Source organism: Amblyomma americanum, chromosome 3 (assembly GCF_052857255.1).
Source record: "Amblyomma americanum isolate KBUSLIRL-KWMA chromosome 3, ASM5285725v1, whole genome shotgun sequence".
Classification (NCBI taxonomy): Eukaryota; Metazoa; Arthropoda; class Arachnida; order Ixodida; family Ixodidae; genus Amblyomma; species Amblyomma americanum.
In genome coordinates, this window is record NC_135499.1 from 219063852 (window position 1) to 219083385 (window position 19534).

The following is a 19534-nucleotide window of genomic DNA, read 5'->3' on the forward strand; positions in this document are numbered from 1 at the left end:
AGCGAGAAACAAATGGGGAAACAACCACATTAGCCAACTCAGAAAAGGAAGGAGCTGCAATGCACACTCGAGAAGAACCCCCTCCTCACCTGCCGGGTTCGCCGCTGACCTTCCGAGAGGCGGCCACGTAGCGCAGAGCTTCTCCACGTCGTTGGCCTTGGTCTCGAGGCTGAGCGTGCGCGCCTTGTTGGCCATCCATTGGCGTCCCGAGCGGCCGTGCTCGCTGATCACCGCGTTCTGCCGCACCAGGCCGGCCCGCGCCGCCGGGTGCAGCCGGCAGCTGGGCGCCCCCTCGTGTGCCGCGCGGGCGCGGCAGTCGAGCTCCGTGTCCGACGGCGTCTGCACGGCCGACGAGGCCGAGGACGAGATGTAGCCGCTCGACGAGAGGCTGCCGTTGGGCGACAGGATTCCGCGGCTGCCGGCGAACGACGCCTTGCGGGCGTAGTGGTGGCACGTGCACGGCGGCGTGGCGGCCGGCGGCGGGTACTGGTGGCCGCTGCTGCTGCTGCTGCTGCTGGGCACCTTGAGCTTCTTGCGCGCCAGCCGCTCGTCGGCCAGCCGCGAACGACCCTTGTCGCGGCCGCCGGAGTCAGGCCGCGCAGCCTTTCGCCTCTGGGAGAGCCAGTGGACCACCTTGAGCAGCCCCGTCACGGCCAGCGTCGGAGACCGGGGCGGCGGCTGGCCAGGGGGCGCCGCTAGGTCCGCCCCGCCGCTGAACAGGAACGGCTGGTCCATCAGCGGGCTCACGGTGACCACCTCGTGGCCTACGCTCGAGTAGCGCCACTCCTGCTCCTCGGGCTGTTCTTCGGCTGCGCGACGACGGGCACGGCGGTCAGACAGCACGCGAAGACCGCCAACGCAACGAACACAATCGTGCAGCCTGCGCTGATCTGCAACAGTTTTGTCCGAGCCTGCTGCTATGGCAATATATGTTACTCCTCTGCTCCTTTTCGGAAATAAGGCTTTAGTTCATGCATGGCATGCCAGCCAGCACTTGACGCCGATTGAGATCAGGGAGGACGCGAGCAACGCCCGCAGCACTCACGGGCATCCGGGGCTGCGTAGTTGGCTGTGCCGCGCCGTCCCAGGTCGACCACGGTGGCCGGGGTGCACCAGTGGGGGCTGTGGTTGGCGCAGGACTCGTGCGACAGCGCCCTGCAAGGAGCCATGGCTCGCCGTTAGACACGGGCCCGAACCGCCGGCGCAGCTGCTGCTGTGGCCCCGACGCACGGGAGGGGGGAGGGGGGGGGGGGGGGGACAACACGCGCCGAACGACGTGGCCGGTCTGCCCTCCCCGCGACGGCGCCAACGGCGGCGCAGCAGCCCACCGCCCCGTCGCCGCCGCCTCCAAGCCAGGGGACGCGCTGTCAGCGGCGGGGACGCGCTGCGCCAGCTGTTGGGCCGGCGCACGCAGCTCCGATCGCAGACTGCGGCAGTGCGTTCCGCTGTTCCCGCGGCGACAACGGCTCGTCACTCAACGAGGGTTCGACTCCAGAAATGCACCTTAGCCTGTCTACCCAAGACGATGATGAGGAAATAATACAGCCAGTGGAACGACAGCAGAAAAAAAAAATGTGGTTAGAATGTAATCCTGGTATAGTACAGTCCTTCTGGAACCCTTTTTTTTATATCCTTGCCCGCTCGTTCCTGCGGCAGCAAGAACTGAAATAAATTCAACGCCTTGGTCAGTGTTTCATGCGGGCCGAACAAATGGTGAATAACTGTTAAGGGACGGTCGGCTTCGTTATCAGAAACAAAAGTGATGAACCACACACAAGAAGGGATTTGCCGCACACGCCGATTAGGAATAGCGGCATGCAGAGTTCGCCTCCATCCGAAATGCGACATCATATCAATCGAGTTGTGCGCGAATGAGTTTGTGATCGCGTCTAGCGGCAATGTCTGGCCGGTAAGCAAGGCGATAACAGGCGCCGCCATGGTGGCGAGGTAGTGCTAGAGGCATCCACAATCAGCTCGAGGAAAAGAAGCAAAAGGAAACAAGCCCTGGGCAAATTCCCACTCACGGAATGGCGAAAAACACCAGCAGGACGATTTGGCATACGTGCACGCTGCTGCTGCTGTTGTTGTTGCCTTAGAAGCGATGGCACATATACCCACGGTGGGGGATGATGAAGATGACCTCAGGCTTAATTACCTCGATGTCGCTTCTTCTTCTACGCCAGCAGGGCCTATGCCATGTATGCGCTTTTGTCCGTGGCGCTGCTGTACAGATTTGCCCGGGTGCCTTTATGTCCGCTCGCCTGTCGAGGCACCCTAGTTTTGCCGACTGACTCCGCAGGACCTTGTTTTTCACCCAGTTGAATTAATAGGTCACTTCTTTGTCTTCTTTGGGCGTTCATTTTCGAAATAACACGAAAACAGCTCCATAATACACTGCGTAATTTGGCAGCCGCGAGTAATGTTTTTTTCTTGCGTTTTGTTATTTTATTATTTTAACGGCATCGCGACGCACTTCTTTCTCGTCTACCTTTTCGGACGCGTGTGGCGGCGCTCTCAATCAAGGACGACATCCAGGGCCTTGATCGGAGCCGCTGTTGTGGGACGCCTTGTCCGGGCCCCCATCACAACAGGGACAGACAAGGGCCGAGCTGCACTTGTGCACTGACAACCGAGCTGTAATGAGTGCCCGGTGACCTTTCTCTCGGAAAGCATATACGGGAGCTACGATGACCTCGGCCTGAAAACTGGCTCTCGAAAGGTCGCCCGCGCCATGCACACACCGTGGTGGCATAAGCGCAAAAACTACTGCGCGAAAACAGCCCACGGAGTCGTCAATTTCCAATCCTGCACACAAGCGCCTTCGGGGATGTGTCGCAAGCTGCGTTCCAGCAAACCAAAGTACAAAGAGCGGACAGCGAAGGACCTCCAAACGTCCGAACAAGCACTTTCTTTTTATATCTGTGGAAGAGACATCTGATTTAGATTTAGGGGGTTTCCCAAAGCGACTCAGGCTATGGGGACGCCGTTGTGGAGGGCTCCGGAAATTTCGACCATCTGGGATTCGTTATCGTGAACTGACATCGCACAGTACACGGGCCTCTAGAATTACGCCTCCATCGAAAATAGACCGCCGCGGTCGGGATCGAACCCGCGTCTTCGGGTGAGCAGCCAAGTGCCATAACCACTGAGCCACCGCGGCGGCATGGAAGAGACATCGATCCTTCCGTCGGTTAACTATAACCCGCCGCGGTGGCGCAGTGGTTACACCGTTCGGCCATCGCCTGCTGAGCCCGAAGACGCGGTTTCAAATCCCTGTCACGTTTCGGTGGAGGCAAAATGTAAAATGCACCCGTGTGCTGTGCGATGTCAGTGCATGCTAGAGAACTCTATAGGGGGTCGAAATGGGTACGGAGCCCTCTATTACGGCCCCTCACTCTCTCTTTATACGGAGAAGGCGTCCACTGAGAAGTGAGCCCCCTCCCCCCAGTTACTGCGCCCACCCTTTCCTGTATACAAAGCAAATGACGACGTGTGGATATAATTGACTGGTTCACAGGAAATCAAAGGCGCCGTAACTGTCTCACATCTCGGTGGACAGCTCAACCGCGCCACGGGGGAGAGGAAGGAGGTGAGAGTGAAAGAGGAAAGAAAGAGGTGCCGTAGTGGAGGGCTCCGGAGCCGTCCACTACGGCACCTCTTCCTTTCAATCCCACCTAACCCCTCACGGCGCGGTTGAGGTGTCTACTCGCCACGGTAGCTCAGTGGTTAGAGCGCGCGGCTACTAATCCGAAGTTCCAGGGTTCGAACCCGACCGTGGCGGCAGCATTTCTATGAAGGCGAAACGCATAGGCGCCCGTGTGCTGTGCGATGTCAGTGCAAGTTAAAGATCCCTAAGTGGTCGAAATTATTCCGGAGCCCTCCACTACTGCTCCTCTTCTTTCACTCCCTCCTTTACCCCTTCCCTTACGGCGCGGTTCAGGTGTCCACCGACATGTGAGAGATACGAGCCCCCTTTAATAATAATAATAATTGGTTTTTGAGGAAAGGAAATGGCGCAGTATTTTTCTCATATCGTTGGACACCTGAACCACGCCGTAAGGGAAGGGATAAAGGAGGGAGTGAAGGAAGAAAGAGGTGCCGTAGTGGAGGGCTCCAGAATAATTTCGACCACCTGTGGATCTTTAACGTGCACTGCCATCGCACAGCACACGGGCGCCTTGGCGTTTTCCCTCCATAAAAACGCAGCCGCCGCGGTCGGGTTCGAACCCGGGAACTCCGGATCAGGAGCCGAGCGGCCTAACCAATGAGCCACCGCGGCGGGTACAAGTGAGAGTTACTGAGCTATTTCTATTATTTCTATTATGAGAGTTGCTGAGACGAAACGCAAGAGGCACCGATATATGTTGTGCGATGTCAGTGCACGTTAAAGATCCCTAAGCGGCCGAAATTATAAAAAAAAACTGTTTTGAGGGAACGAAATAGCTCAATAACAAGTGAGAGTTACTGGGCTATTTCGTTCCCTCAAAACACACTGTTTTTTTTATAATTTCGGCCGCTTAGGGATCTTTAACGTGCACTGACATCGCACAGCATATATCGGTGCCTCTTGCGTTTTGTCTTCATCGAAACGCGGCGGCGCGGTCGGGTTCGAACGCAGGTACACCGGCTCAGAAGCCGAGCGCTCTAACCCCTGAGCCAACGCTGCGGCGAGGCGAGAGGTTAATAATAATAATAATAATTGGTTTGGGGGGAAAGGACATAGCGCAGTATCTGTCTCATATATCGTTGGAAACCTGAACCGCGCTGTAAGGGAAGGGATAAAGGAGGGAGTGAAAGAAGAAAGGAAGAAAGATGTGCCGTAGTGGAGGGCTCCGGAATAATTTCGACCCCCTGGGGATCTTTAACGCGCACTGACATCGAGCACAGCACACGGGCGCCTTAGCGTTTTGCCTCCATAAAAACGCAGCCGAACGAACCCGGGAACTCCGGATGAGTAGCCGAGCGCTCTAACCACTGAGCCACCGCGGCGGGTCAGGCGGGTCAGGCGAGAGATTAAAGAAAGAGGAAGAGGGGCAGAGATTGAATAAAAAATATCAGAGAGCACTTAAAACAGCTTACGTGCTGTGAGGGCGAAAGAATTAGTGTGTGATCGTGGGCGTTCGACATCGACGCAGGTTGCGCACTGAGAAATTAAACAAAGACGCACATCCGAACGCTGATTTCACAAGCGCTGAATCCACAAAGGTCCGAGTGAAACACTCGGACGCTCGGTTCGAATACCTGTCGCGAGCTAACCTCCAACCAAGGAGACGGATGCTATATGCAACGAGAAAGCTTATGACACCACCTGCAACGGTGTATGACAAACCGTTGCGACCCAATATTGATACGAAAATTAGTGCACAAACAATGGCGCCCTTCTCTGCCAACAGGTGTTGCGGTGAGCCGAGGAGCGCGTGCACTAGTAACGGCTGACCAACTATGAAATTTCGTTGCGGTACATGCAAATGTGCACCGCGTGCTGTTGTATGCTCTTTCAGTTTCTGGTGCGACTTTGTCCGGAGAGAGAGAGAGAGAAGTTGTTGCCAGGAAGAAAGAAAAGGAAAGTGCACAGGCCTGCCCACTGGCTCAAGCCGAGCCACAATTGCTACCACGTGCAGATAGAAGGAGAGTTGAAAGATGGGATAGAAAGACAGGATCGTAAAGACGCGCTAAAGACAAGGCCGATCCCGGAGGCAGTGCAATACCGGGCCAACCGGTGGCGGGAGTGAAGCATCCTTCAAACTCTCCGCCACACTTCCAAAAATAAGTCCAATTGGACCCGTAACAGATACTCTACGGGGTCCGGACTGAAAGGGTTGCCGGCGAAAGCAATACTGAACGCGCGCGGGAGACTGCACCACAGCTTTAATAATAATAATAAAAAAGGGCTGCTCCTTCCTTGCGTTGCATTTCTAGCCGCGAACATTTTCGTTGGCTCTCTTAAAATCTAACTCGGATTTATACTCACCATTCATATGACTACGTTTGAGGCTCAGGTTTCCTCATGTATGCCTGATATGCTTTCTTTTGCTTTTGTATAACTCTGTGCATTTCCCCTATTTTTGTTCCATGATGCATAGTTGCTTTTTTTTTTTACTTTTATCACTTTTGTGAATTGTGATATCTGAACTTGTATTTTTTGTGTTTTTCTGTACTTTTACTATGTTTTTTTTTTAATTTCTAATCTATTTTGCGCAAACTTTTGTATTTGACCCCCCCCCCCCCCCCTTACACAATGCCTCTCCGGAGGCCTGTATAAGGTATCTGTAAATAAATAAATAAATATGCCAATGATAAGTCATTAGCCCCAGTCATTCATTGTCTCGTGTACTCTCAGCTTCGGTGAGCATTGCTCCATCGATGTGTTTCGCTATTCGAGTGCGTTCGCGTGTTGGCCAACTGCGGCAGCCACATATATCGGGCATATATGCGAGCTCTTCAACTGCGAACAAAGCGCGCACGCCAAAGGTCAAAAAGCCAACACCGAGGGCCGGTTCTCGTCGACTCGGCTTTTCCGCTTTCCTTCTTTTCACCTTCTCGACAAACGAATAGCACGTGCGGCTTTAGCCCTGATTAAACGTCACCCGTACGCGCGCTACGAAACAGAAACCGAGGTAGAAGCGCACAACAAACGCGTTGCTGTTCGCTCCGTGCATTTGCTCCATTTAAAAGTGGTGTTTAGTTCGCGAACTCGCGTACGCGAATTTGCTGTGAATCTGGGGAAGTTTGAATGCGAGAGCATTCCTCCTTTTCAACAGAAAATAAAAGTTTATTGATTGATTTATTGACTGATTTATTTATTGATTGGTTGATATGGCTCATCGGCAACGAAACACGGCGTCGGCGTTGACCAGCAGCGGCGGTCCCAAATATTCCAGATGACGTCCCCGTGGTGTCAAAGAAAAATAAAATTTCTTCCTAAGGTGTGGGGAAATTAACACAGGACTTTCAGATCGCGAAATGAGCACGCAACCCAAAGGCCGCAAAACGCACTTGCTTCCTGGCGAACAGGGGTGAGTCTATTTTTATAATACATGCGTTGCCTTACGACTGTATGCTGATGAGTAGGTGTGTCCATTAGATAGAAAGAGAAAAAAAAAGAAAGAAATAAAAATAAGAACGATGCTTTCGCATTGAAAGTACTCTTAAATACACTCCGTAATTTTTTCTTCGCAGTAGTTTCAATGTTCCCTCTTGCATTGCAGGGAACAACTGCGGAACGTCGTGCGCTTGGCGATCCCTGCTGACATCAGCCGCACGCGTTGCATGCAGAAATCCGGACGAGTTATCGAAGGGGCACTCACCCGCACTGCTTGCAGCGGATGCCCGTGAAGTAGACCATCTTGTTGCATGTGGAGCAGCGCTTGGGAGTCGAGAGCGTGCGGGTCAACCTGCGCACATCCGGGGAAGAAAGTGTCAGCAGGATTCCACACATGCGCGGAGATCGAGGAGATTTTAAGCGCGGAGATCGCCGTTTTTTGTCCTTGGGCGGCTACATCCAAGAATAAAACATTTAGGAACGATCAATATGCATTGATGCGGAGTAAATGCAATGGTATTCCTCTTTCGCCCGCCAGTCACTTCCAGATCTGATTCTATTCCAATTCTGCGTTCTCGTTGACTCCCTAATCTACTCCAATTCTGATTCCATTCCAATCACACTACGCCAGATATGTCGGATTATTAGACTGCAGCGAGTCCTCATACCATTACCGTCGCAGTGGCGTTGCAACGGTATAGCAGTGCGCCACAGCACTGGCAGGCGGCTCTTTCAAACACAACCACACGTTGGGCGTGTTGAGGCTCAGGTCGCCCTTCCCTAGCAATGCGAGAAGTAATAGCTCCCGCAAGCCTCACTGATAGTTCTTCGGGAGGCTGTATATTGCACGTATATGCGCGCTGTTGTCCGAGCCATTTTCTTCTCAGTGATTTCCGTTTCTGCTGAATCATTCGTCGTCCGTCGTCGCCCCCTCTCCGCTACAAGTGGAGAGGGGGACGGTTGGCAGGTGGAGGCCTAACCCAGGCGCCGACGCCACCGGACAATTTTCGCCTTCATGACCCTCCCAATGTTATAGCATTAAATGTTCCTTCAGATCGCCCCGCACGTTCTAAAAAAAAAGAAAAAACGCGCCCCAGCAGATATTTCGCATCGGATACGCGACGGTGTGTTGCACTATGAGCGGTGAGACAAGTATATATCTGTTAGGCCTGAGCAGTCGTGCACTGTACGTGAAAAGCGTTCACAAGCGCCCACGTAACGGCAGGCGTGCTCATTCCGCGCGGCGCAGTGAAAGTTGCACCTCGCGGTGTTTAAATGAGCTCGTTATCAAGAATTTGGGACAGATCATTAGCACCGCTAAGCCTTGCGGCTTATGGCGTTTCAATGGAAGAAGTCGCGTTTTTTTGTTAAAACTAATCGCACAGATAACGGGCTGCGTTCTTCCTCGGGATTTAGGTTCTGGGTAATCTCCCGCACACGCCAAAGGCAGTGGCGTCTCGCTGCCTCGCCTAACGTTTGTTCCAAAACCATTCGTAGTTTAAACAATGGCCGCCTATGGCAACCACGAAACGAAAATTCAAAGCCCCTTTGGTTGACAACTCGATTCTTGAAGAATCTATATAGCTCCAATCGCATTTTTCAAGCGGCTCCAAATATCACAGGAAGTGGGCTTTCCATTATTCAATGCCGTGTTTGCCGAAACGAACAGAAAATTGCCCAGAACTTACACTTTCAAAACTCTACTACCCCATTTCACTCTGTAGGGCTACAAGCTAATGCGCTACACCGCACAGATGAAGAGGTTGTACTTTTTTCTTTCCAGAAAAAATACAGCCGTCACGCGCCACTATGTTGTGGCGAAACAAGTGAACTAGACCGCTGTCGCGAACTCCTGGCAATGAATGGTTCGCGCGAAGGAACGGTGTATGACTGGACGGCGGTCTTGAACCGGCACATTAGGATCCAGACTCATATTCTCTGCAAGCTTCACGCCAACACCCGTCTTACCCCTGCTGGCTTGCGCCTTTCTCGCATGCGGTCTGACCCCTAGCTCCTGCTCCAAGTGCGCCCAACCTTATGCCAGTCTGGAGCACTGTTTCTTTGAGTGCCCAGTAGCCCTTCTAACTCCCTTTTCCCCTCTCTTCTATGACTACCTGGCTGGCGTGAGACCATCTGGAATGATATTTTGCGCGCTTAATATATCGCTCTTTAATAAAGTGCTCTTCTCTCTTCTCGGGACAGATGACGATACAGCAATAGAGAACCTGTTCGGCTGCTAACCACTAAATTATACATCGCTGCAGGTTCGATCCTGGGCGCATCCTAATGGCGGCAGAGTGCAGAAACGCCCGTGAATCGATATCCTCGAGCAAGTTAAAGAACCGCAGGTGGTCGAAGTTAATCCGGAGCTCGCCACTACGACACGCCTCCATGGGCCACGCTATAGCGGCGCCCGGACCCGCGATCACAGCGCGCTTACGTGAATTCGATACTATAACGAGCCAAGTCGGTCATGGCGCATGCACTCTTATGTGCGACGGCACATCGGATGCAATTTGTAGAAGGGGCCTATAGCGAGTCGACTTGCTCCTCGCGTGCGAGTTAACTCGATCATCTTCGTCGGTAGCGCATACATGTGTGGCACGGCAGCCGCGGTTAAACCCGACTGTGCTGAGTTCATGTAAGCGTCACTTATTGTCGCATATATAGAAATACAATAACCGAAACAAAAAAACCATGAAGCCAGCCAATCAGAAATCCTTCTCGCTATAGCTTTCACGTTCCGATCTGCTAACTCCGCCGCGTAGTTGTTTTATTTTGAGCCACTGTGCGCCCGGAGACCACCGGCACACGACGGTCGTTACTCGTTTCAGAGTCTGCCCGGGGAATGTTAATTCTCGAAGCGGCCTTGGCCATCACCTGCCGGCTGCCAGCAGCTGCCTGGCGCACGCCAAAACATGTTGCTGCGCCTCACCACCGCCTTGCGTTCATACTTGCTCATGTAACAAAGTACGTACCAAGAACGATAACCACTGTTCACACTGCCTGCACGCATGTGTGTGTGTGTTTAAGGGGGGTGCCTGCAGAGCATAGACAACACTGTGGCAAAGGCTCAAGCGACATATCTCCGCTTCCGATGTCTGCCATACTCTTGTGTTTTGTTTTTTTTTTTACCTCAGAACCATCTGAGCACGAAATGCCCATAATGTTTTCGCTGGAAGGCAATAAAATCTTTAAATTCAAGGAAAGAATACAAAAATTGCACTTTTATTGTTTCCTTCGTTGCGATTAACTCTTTACCTAGCCAGCCCATTAACTACCGTTAGCCCGCTAACGATGGATGCGAACGCCTGTTTCAAACGCTTCAGCGCCGTTCTTGATTTGTTGCGTTATTTTCGTGAGCCAAAAAAAAAAAAAACAACTCCAGTTTAGTTCTTTTCTATAGTTATTCTTTTTTTCCCGAGGCGGCGGTTTTTGAACCGCTGAGGAAACAGCTGAGGTAGCCTTTATCTATCCCCCCCCCCCCCCCCCTTTTTCTTTAGCCTTTATCCCTTACCTTACCGCGCAGTTCGAATGTCCACCGACATGCGCCATTTCCTTTCCTTAAAAACTATTTTTTTTTACATTCCAAAGTTTTTTTAATTGTTGTTTTATATCCAGGCATATCTTCGGAAGTTCAAATTTATCGAAAAACCTTGATTTCGAGAATAAAGTTCAATAATAAGACATGAAAGGCTTTAGTGAAGCTCATACTATTAAAAAAGTGTTTAATTGACTTCATTTTAATGTGCTTTATATTTAATACTGTATAGTTCTTGGATAAAAAAATTATAGAACACCCAAGAAAAACGCCCATCTTTAGAACAATAACAAAAAAAAGTAATACAGTCGAACCTCGTTATAACGAAACGGTTTATAGCGAAATAACGGATTTAGCGACGGAATGACGATTTACCCTTGGAAGCTCGGCCAACACGGGCTATAACGAAACTACGGCTATAACGAAGTAAAGGCCGGGTCTTTCAACTTCGTTATAACGGGGCTCAACTGTTATATCAACACCCCTTTGCTTCAGACAGTTGTCTTCATTTGTACGTAACTCCCAAGGGAAGACAGGTTTTCGTCAGGTGGGCCTGCTGCTCTTTGGTTCGCTATGTGCCGCGAACCATAATTTGTAACTCTTCTACAGCTGTTGAGTTACATGAGGCGGTAGTGTACGCACGTGCTCCTGTGCTCACGTGAGGTGAGACAGGGCGCACGCATGGAAAAGTACGGGAAGCCGCCTTTGTGCTTCGCAGCTCGCAAAAGCTCTAGTGAAGCAAGAAGCACGTTTTCGCACACGAGGTGGTATGCATTGATCTCCTGGCTCTGCCGAAGGCACTTACGCCTCGTGGCGACTACTCTCTCTCTATCTAACACACACACACACACACACACACACACACACACACACACACACACACACACACACACACACACACACACACACACACACACACACACACACACACACACACACACACACACACACACACACACACACACACACACACACACACACACACACACACACACACACACACACACACACACACACACACACACACACACACACACACACACACACACACACACACACAGACACACACACACACACACACACACACACACACAAGCACGCAGGCACGCGCAAGCGTACAGTACACGTAGGGCAGTGCATGCCCCGGGTAAGATTAACCGCCGAAATGACGACCGCACCGCGATCGACAAATTCCCGTAATGGGCCAACAATGGGAAAGGCGCCTCCCCTGATGGCCCACCGCCACGACACTGACGTCACCACTCGAGAAGGGCAAGCCACGGCGCCACCCACCCACCGCGTTTGTTTGGGAAATATGGCGCGCGCTCCCTGCCCCGTACCCGCTTTTAGTGCTCGCGAGCTGTTCCAGAAGAACCCTAGACTACGCACGGTGTAATGCATGAAGTCATGCGGGGCTTTGACCTTATATACAGCGACTCAGCCTCGAAACAAGACTCGGACAACGCACAGGCAGGTAAAATGGCGGTGCTAAATGCAAGTGAAACCTCCCAGAGTCAAAACAAAACCAAAACCAAATAAGATATTTCCAGCACTGCACCATCCCATTCGTTCAATTTGTGCGAATGACGCGCGGCTAACTTGAAAGAATGAACGGGGAGGGGGTGCTGACAGTGCTGAGCCGCGGCAGACCGTAGGGTGCCGTCTACCGGCAAAATGTCTGGTCGTGGTCGGATACAACTCAAGAACTAAGCGGCAAATCCCCTCAAAGCAGGCCCCCAGCCAATAGCGTAGACCGATTTTCATGACGCCGTGGTCAATCCCCTTTCATCTGCCACCCGCTATGACGTCATGCTAACACGTCCAAGGATTAACGACAACGTCATGCGAATTGGTCGACGCAGTTGGCTGGAAGGCCTCCTTTGAGGGCCATCAATTGCCACTTCGTTCATGAAATGTACCCGACTACTGCAAAAACTGCTGAGAGCTCCAAGCTCACCCCCTAAATCGAGAAACTTTTGATAAGAAAACCATGCTGAACCCCATTTTTTGGCGGAAAAAAATTCCAAAAAACACATCGTTCAAATGGGGTCCTCCCAACCACCTCTTCTACGGGTGACCCATAAATCCTGCGCCCCTGACCACCAGTGATTAGTTAATGGGTGCGAAACAACGTGGTGGATGGTGGGAGATATGGCGCAATGGTCTGCCGCTTCCGAAAAAACATTGCTTTTCTCTACAGTGTCTCCGAACCAAACTGTTTCTTTCGATTGGTGGCTAAGCTTAGTCTGCGGCCGGGACCGGTGTGGCGTCGTCGCAGGACACGAAGACGCCAGCAAATTGCTCGCCGCTTGTTAATCATATTCCGCCGTCTACTTCATCGGCGTGCGTAATAACACCACGTGACCCGAAGTTTAGGGGTTGAGTAGATTTGTTATAAAAGGGAGCGATTACCAATTACAATCCACCGAAGCGGAGTCATTCGGCTACAAAAGAAAGCTTTCACAGAAACTTGGCTTCGCGCATGTGGCTCGAATAACACCCGCGTTTCTGCGCGAGTGTTATTCGAGCCACGTGCGCGCGACACGCCCGGGGTCCGCACCGGCGGCCGTCCGCTGTCGCGAACGGTTTCTGGTTGACGCACTGCGAACGGGAAAAAACGCAACAGGCGTCCGCTGTCCCTATACAGGGGCGGATTCACTCCGGCCACGCTGAAGTCTACGGTAACGTAATTAAGGAGTCGCTGAGCTCCAAAGGGAAAGAAAAGAAGTAAGAGACTGACAGGCTCCCGTGAGCTGGCCAATCGTGACAGTAGCCATGCATGGAAGCCCCGGCACTTTGCAGCGCTGTATAATTCCCACTCCACTAACGGTTTCACACTTTGAACTTAGTGACACACGCTGCAGAAAGCACTCGGATCTAAGTTCTCGCTCCAGTCGTCTTGAACGCATGCCACGCGGTCAGTTAGATTCGGTGTGGCCCTATAGATACTTCGGGGAAATATTTCGGAGCGCTGCAGGCGTGGTCTTGCCCGAGCAGAGTCTGTGGACACACCTGCCGCGCATTATACGCCGTCGTCGGTGCATTTCATCCGCTTAACCCTCAATTCAAGAAGGGCGATCCAGGCTGCGTTTTTATGGAGGAAAAACGCTAAGGCGCCCGTGTGCTGTGCAATGTCAGTGCACGTTAAAGATCCCAGGTGGTCGAAATTATTCCGGAGCCCTCCACTACGGCACCTCTTTCTTCCTTCACTCCCTCCTTTATCCCTTCCCTTACGGCGCGGTTCAGGTGTCCAACGATACATGAGACAGATACTGCGCCATTTCCTTTCCCCCAAAACCAATTATTATTATTATTATTATTATTATTATTATTATTATTATTATTATTATTATTATTATTATTATTATTATTATTATTATTATTATTATAACCAGATCGCGTCTTCTCCCCTGAGGCAGGACAGTGCGGGTATATACTACGTGCGTATCTGCGTGAGCTTTGAAGCAATTCAATCCAACAAGGCAGAAATAACAAGGCGCGAATGTGAGGGCGTCGGCACGAAAAAAAAGCCGCATCGCGACGTCAAGAGAGTCCCGTGGACACTTCATTGTGCCATCTGCAGAATTAGCGGCGTTGGCGACATTGTCGCACTGCTCGACGAGAGGTTCCTATATGCGCTGTTGAGGAAGCGATTTCGGTTCTGCCCTGCAGCTATCACTACCACGTATTCGGAACAATCGCTTCTAGTTCCCTTCGCCGTCACCCCGTGGCGCACGCCTTTGATCATTCAAAAATAGCGCGTTGACATTATTCACGAAGTACGAAAGAAAGCGAATGAACAGAAGGTGATAGGCCGCAAGAGTTAGCGGCACTGGTTGGCCGCTGTTCCGAAGTACTGGCAACGGACTCTCGAGCAAGGAACATCAACGGTCGCGGGTTCGACTCCCGGCTGCATTCGATCCCAATCCCATTTGGATATGCAAGCAAACGCGCACGCATGAGCACATAAAGCGGGAGATCAAAAATAAAAGCGGCGAGTGCAATGACAGACTGTAGACAGCTAGTCAGAAGTTGGTTTGGTATTATGGGGTTTTAACACCCCAAAGCGACTCAGGCTATGAGGGACGCCGTAGTGGAGGGCTCCGGATAATTTTGACAACCTGGGTTTTTTTAACGCGCAATGTCATCGCACAGTACACGGGCCTCAGTCATTTCGCCTCCATCGACATGCTACCGCGCTGGGGATGGGATCGAACCCGCGTTTTTCGGGTCAGCATCCGATCACCGTTACCAGTCAGAAGTGGCAAGCTGCATATTTTTCTTCGGAACGTGAATTGCGGTAGCTATGCTGGACAGATTCAGCAAGGTACTAGCTGTCGTCTGTACAGATCCCGCCCTCATTTCGTAATGCATTCAAGAAGCTTTTCAGTGTGCGGAACCAGCTGACTGCTACTTCGGACTACGTAGAAAGCACAGGAAGAACCGAAGCATTTTTGCAAATCAACCGGGTGTCCAATAGAGGAAGCGACCCGCCGAATGCAACGACAGCTCTGTCCTTGGTCCCCGCCATATAGCAACGAGCGATTGCTTCATGCGAGCATATATTCCACTCAGCGGCGGCGGGTGCATTGCTTAGCAGGGCGACTGGGTGTGTTGAAAAAACTGGCCGTTTGTCTTTGGCCCCTGACAGGCACACGTTGCGCCAGACCTTCAGGCGTTGCGGAAATTTCGGACTCCGCCTAAAAATAGACCAGGACGACATGCTAGAGGCAAGACATACACGTCGCTGGGCACACGCATACCGCTAAGCCTATCAGCGAAAGGACGGCGGTCCATGCAGCATGCACCAACGTACACGCCGGTAGTCACGCATGCCACAACCACGAGATGCCTCACGTGACGCACACGGCCACGAATCGCGTGCACTGCAGCGCTTTCTTCCGCTTTTCGGTGCTGCATCAACACATCGAGCCAGTTCTGCCAGTCGCACTGCCGCTGCCCGCTACACATTTTGCACAGATGCAGACACAAGCATGCACGATAAAAGAAGAAACTGTAGGTGTAAGAAAGCCGCGGAGCCTCCTTAAAAGCAATCGCGCATATCGCACATTTTCACTGCATGCACATGCCGTTGCAACCTTGACACACAACGACGGTCTTCGAGACTGTTTGCGGGAAGCTAAACGCTTAAAACTGCACGAGATGAACACGTTTTACGTAGCACTGGAGATAACGGGATCATCCGGCAGGAGCGACGGTGTTGCACGGCTACTGGCAACGCCGGAGCGCCCCGCGTTTGTTCACGGCATGGTGCACGCGGCGTTGGAGTCGAGGCGGTAGCGCGCTACTGGACGAAGTTCCGCATTGGTCGCGGTGCGGGAAAGGGGCGAAAGTAAGCGCGCGGCCCTTGCGTTCCGAAAGGCCGGTTTGCAGAAAAGGAGAAAGGACCGTTACGAAACGGGAAGCCGACACGGCGTGACCGGAGAAGACGACTGACCTGGTGCGGACGACGATCTTCCCGTCGCCACCGTCCTCATCCGACACCACGAAGTGGCAGTGGCGCAGTCTCCGGGGCCTGCTGTCCGGCCGCACGGGCCGCGGGTAGACCAGGCACAGAACCACCATGGCAGCGCTTAGTCGACGCCGAGTCTACCAAGTCCCGGGCGGCAGCGAGTGAAACGCGCCGAGCTTGCACAACCGCGCAACGAGCGAGCCGCGGACGACTGTGACCAGCACCGATCAACAGGGCGAATGTGAGCGGCTGGTCGCCGCCACTGTCGCTAGAAAGATCTGGGCCCGCGGCGATCCTGTCTGGCGGCTGCTGAAGCCCCCCTCCGGGCCGGCCTGTGGACGCGCGGACCCCCCCTTTTCGATGGTGGAGGGGAGTAGAGGCTGGGCCCCGCGCAAACGGGAGGAGAAGGCTGGCAGCAGCGGCGCGGGGGGGGGGTGCTGTTCCCCGTGAGCGCATCTGTTGCGGCGGCAGCTGGCGCGGGGTGTGCGAGACACGCGCCTGGCGGTGCGCCGGTGTGCGCGACCCCCGCTGCATCCCCCCCTTAGCGACTCGAGGGCACATTCGCCGTGGGGGCCCCGCCGGTGGGAGGGGGGTAGACGGAAAGAGAAGCACCGCCTGTTGTGGGCCAGCAGCGCTCTCCTGCGCGCCCTGGGCTCTCTCCGCCGCCGGCTTTCTTTCCTTCTGCTGTTGCTGCAGCCGGTGGTGTCCGTGTGTGTGTTCAGATCGCGCGCGGGCCCGCTCTCCGTCCGGGTCGCGCAGGGACTTCACGGTAGCGCTGCTGCCGATTTTGCACAGCTCTTACATACTTTCCTCCTTTATTACTTTTCTTTTTTTTCTGCACTCCCGGCACTAGATCTCCCGGCGAACCGTAGGTAAGCTACGAAGGGCGAAAGACGAAAAACCTCAGACGACATTCAGCAAGGTTCAAAGGTTGCGCGACCTTTCCTTTTTGTTCGCCCGTTTCTTGTCGCCGCTCCTGGTCTTGATTCCGCTAGGTGCTCCGACGCTCCGTGCTTGGTTGTCGTTCCGTCCATCCTTATTACGTATTTGTGTTTTTTTTTATCTCGCAGTGTTTGTATCTAATGCAAAGCCTAAAACTTCATTTGTGCCAAGGATTCTTCCATCACGATGGGGACCGTCGCAACTGAATGTCTGTTGCCACCGGCTGACAAAATGCCCGACATGTAAAGCGAAGTCCATAACTTACGCTTCACTATAATCTTGAACATGCCAGCTTTCTTACAAGCAATAAACAGGAGGCAGCCCGGCCGCAGTGCACAGGTGTTTTTGGAGGAGGCAGAGAATAAGTAAGCACACAGGCACTGCTGGACGATATTCCTTTATCGCTTGTCGCATGCCAACGTGAGCGAATCCGCGTCTCGATCGACAGAGGGAGCGGAGGCGCATCGCTCTAAACTCCACCTGCGCGTCCAGCGGTGCCGAGGTCAGAGTGCGCGGCCAACGTCCCGTTTCCAGGTGCTCTGGCGGCCTGCCATTTAATTGTTTCGCGCGGCGAAGTCATGGACCCGCTGACAGTGAAACGCACTGCGGTTGCGTCGAACATCTGTGCGGCGCGCGCCACGTGCCGTGCCAATGACCCGCTTTTAACCGACGGTGCTCGAACGAAACCTCATTCGCGCAAGAACCTCGAAGCGAACGCCGCGCTCCCTTTCGATTACACTTTTTTATGCGCGTTTTATATATGCCTCTTCGCATTCAGTGTCGGCAACTGCAGTAGTCACTACCACACGTGTGCGCGTAAAGGTGCCATTCGGTGACTCTTGCACCGCGTGGCAGGGAAGGGACAATTTACGAACGGCGAAACGTCAAGTGCCGAATTGTCGTAAATCAGTCGTGCTACTCGAAATGTGACTCATTGCAAAACGTAGCTTGCAGCATGCACAGGTCATGGAACAAGGCGATAAACGGACAAAGGTGACAATCGGAACGAACGTCTCCGAAAAGCATGAACGTCGAAGCTATAGTTCTTTCCTGCGGCATCAATCTCGCCGAAACTTCAAACCGCTCCGTCGGTGATTTCCTTTACGCAGTTGTCAGTGCTTCCGAGTGACTTTAGATGAAATGAGTGCTACCTGCACGAAACCTGCGTCGCGCCGACCATTTGCACGAGCCCTAATAGCTTTAGCATGGACGTGCATTCGCTTTCGTCAAGAGGCCGTGCCGCCTTTTTGCTTAACGGGCCCTCGTGCACGCAGGACGCAGCCACTTGGCGGCCGGGCCCGTCAACCGGTGCAGGGACGTGCATACGTAATCGCTCAAATGGCGGCCTTCGCAGCAATCAACGTAGCACGCGCGGCCACGCGCGCACCTTGGCTACCAGCGTGCCGGCTCGCAGCAGCAGCAGAAGCGCGGCTGGTCACGCGACAGTCGCGAGCCGGTCACGCGACTCGCGGCGCACCGGTTCCCGGAGAGGGAGATAAAAGGGGAGGGAGGTTGGCAACCATCACCCTTTCCACCCATCTGCCCCGCCGCGCGGCAGGCCTTGCCTGCGCTTGCCCAGTCGGCGTAGGAGGCCCGATGATGATCGCGATGAGGTGGAGAGGAGGCGCAGCACCCGCTGTCTCTCGACACCAACCCATGTTTCGCCAGCAGCGCATGGGAGATTCGTGGCTGAGGAGGAGGGGGTGCGGTGTCCCTATCGGCGCGCGGGTCTGCGGCCGCCTGGCAGCTTGCCCCTGCTCCTTGCGCGATCCGCGCCAGGTGGGAACCTTCGCTAATGTCTACAGGAGTCGGGGAAGTGGGGGTGAGGCGCCCGAAGGAGAGCGCAGCCCCTCTTGGGCTTTCTTTAAATCCGTCCCCTCCGTTGTGCCCTCGCCGGCGGCGAGACTCCCCCTCGACCCCATCGCTCAACCCCGGAGTCGGAGCACCAACCCCGGAGAAGGCGGCGACCTCGGCTGCCTTGGAACTGCTCCTCCGCATTTTCTCCTGCTTCGCCAAAGGTCGCGGATACGCCGCTTGCCCACTCTCTCTATTCGGCTCTAGCGACATCCTCTCGGTGCCTCCTGCTGGCCTCGCTTTTCGCCGATTCGAAAGAGCAGAGAAGTAGCAAACATATGGCACACGGCGCTGCGGGCAGCCGAAAACTGCATTCTGTGTGACAATTTGTTGGCACTAGAATCGGCACTTACGATGCATGCTTGCGCTTTCGAGGGTGCGTGCAAGATGAAATTACAACGTACAGCAGCTCTCTTGTGCTCCACTTTTCCCTTCGCTGAGCCACTAATGCAAGCTCAACATTAACCAACGCCGATTGTCTGCTGCGCAAGACGACGCTCGGCCAAGGAGGAACACTTCACTAGGGGATGCAGTGCGTGCTTTTCCCATTGCTCTTGGGATGAGGCTGGCGACAGCTGCACCTACAGTGCCAACCAGTGAGAGGCAGATCATACCTTCTAGTAACATACTCTTGGTTCTCCGCGGGCTAATCTGTGACGTACATTCAATTCCTTTTCTTTCT

The 19534-nt window shown here is 53.4% G+C and overlaps 1 protein-coding gene and 1 pseudogene across 3 annotated transcripts in view; both read right to left on the reverse strand.

Annotated features, from left to right (window-relative positions):
- The window catches only part of LOC144126111 (uncharacterized), an 85299-nt gene that overhangs the window by 8783 nt on the left and 56982 nt on the right, over positions 1–19534 (reverse strand). For 2 of the 3 annotated variants that reach the window (XM_077660054.1, XM_077660052.1), the window contains exons 2-4: positions 7308–7394; positions 1046–1155; positions 90–809 (exon numbers count right to left, since the gene is read on the reverse strand). In XM_077660054.1, coding sequence (XP_077516180.1) covers positions 90–809; positions 1046–1155; positions 7308–7394 — 917 coding nt within the window. Of the gene's footprint in view, positions 1–89; positions 810–1045; positions 1156–7307; positions 7395–16041; positions 16296–19534 lie in introns of those variants that run through there. The other variant, XM_077660053.1, reaches the window with a different exon arrangement.
- On the reverse strand, positions 5675–5836 carry LOC144126413 (U2 spliceosomal RNA; annotated as a pseudogene).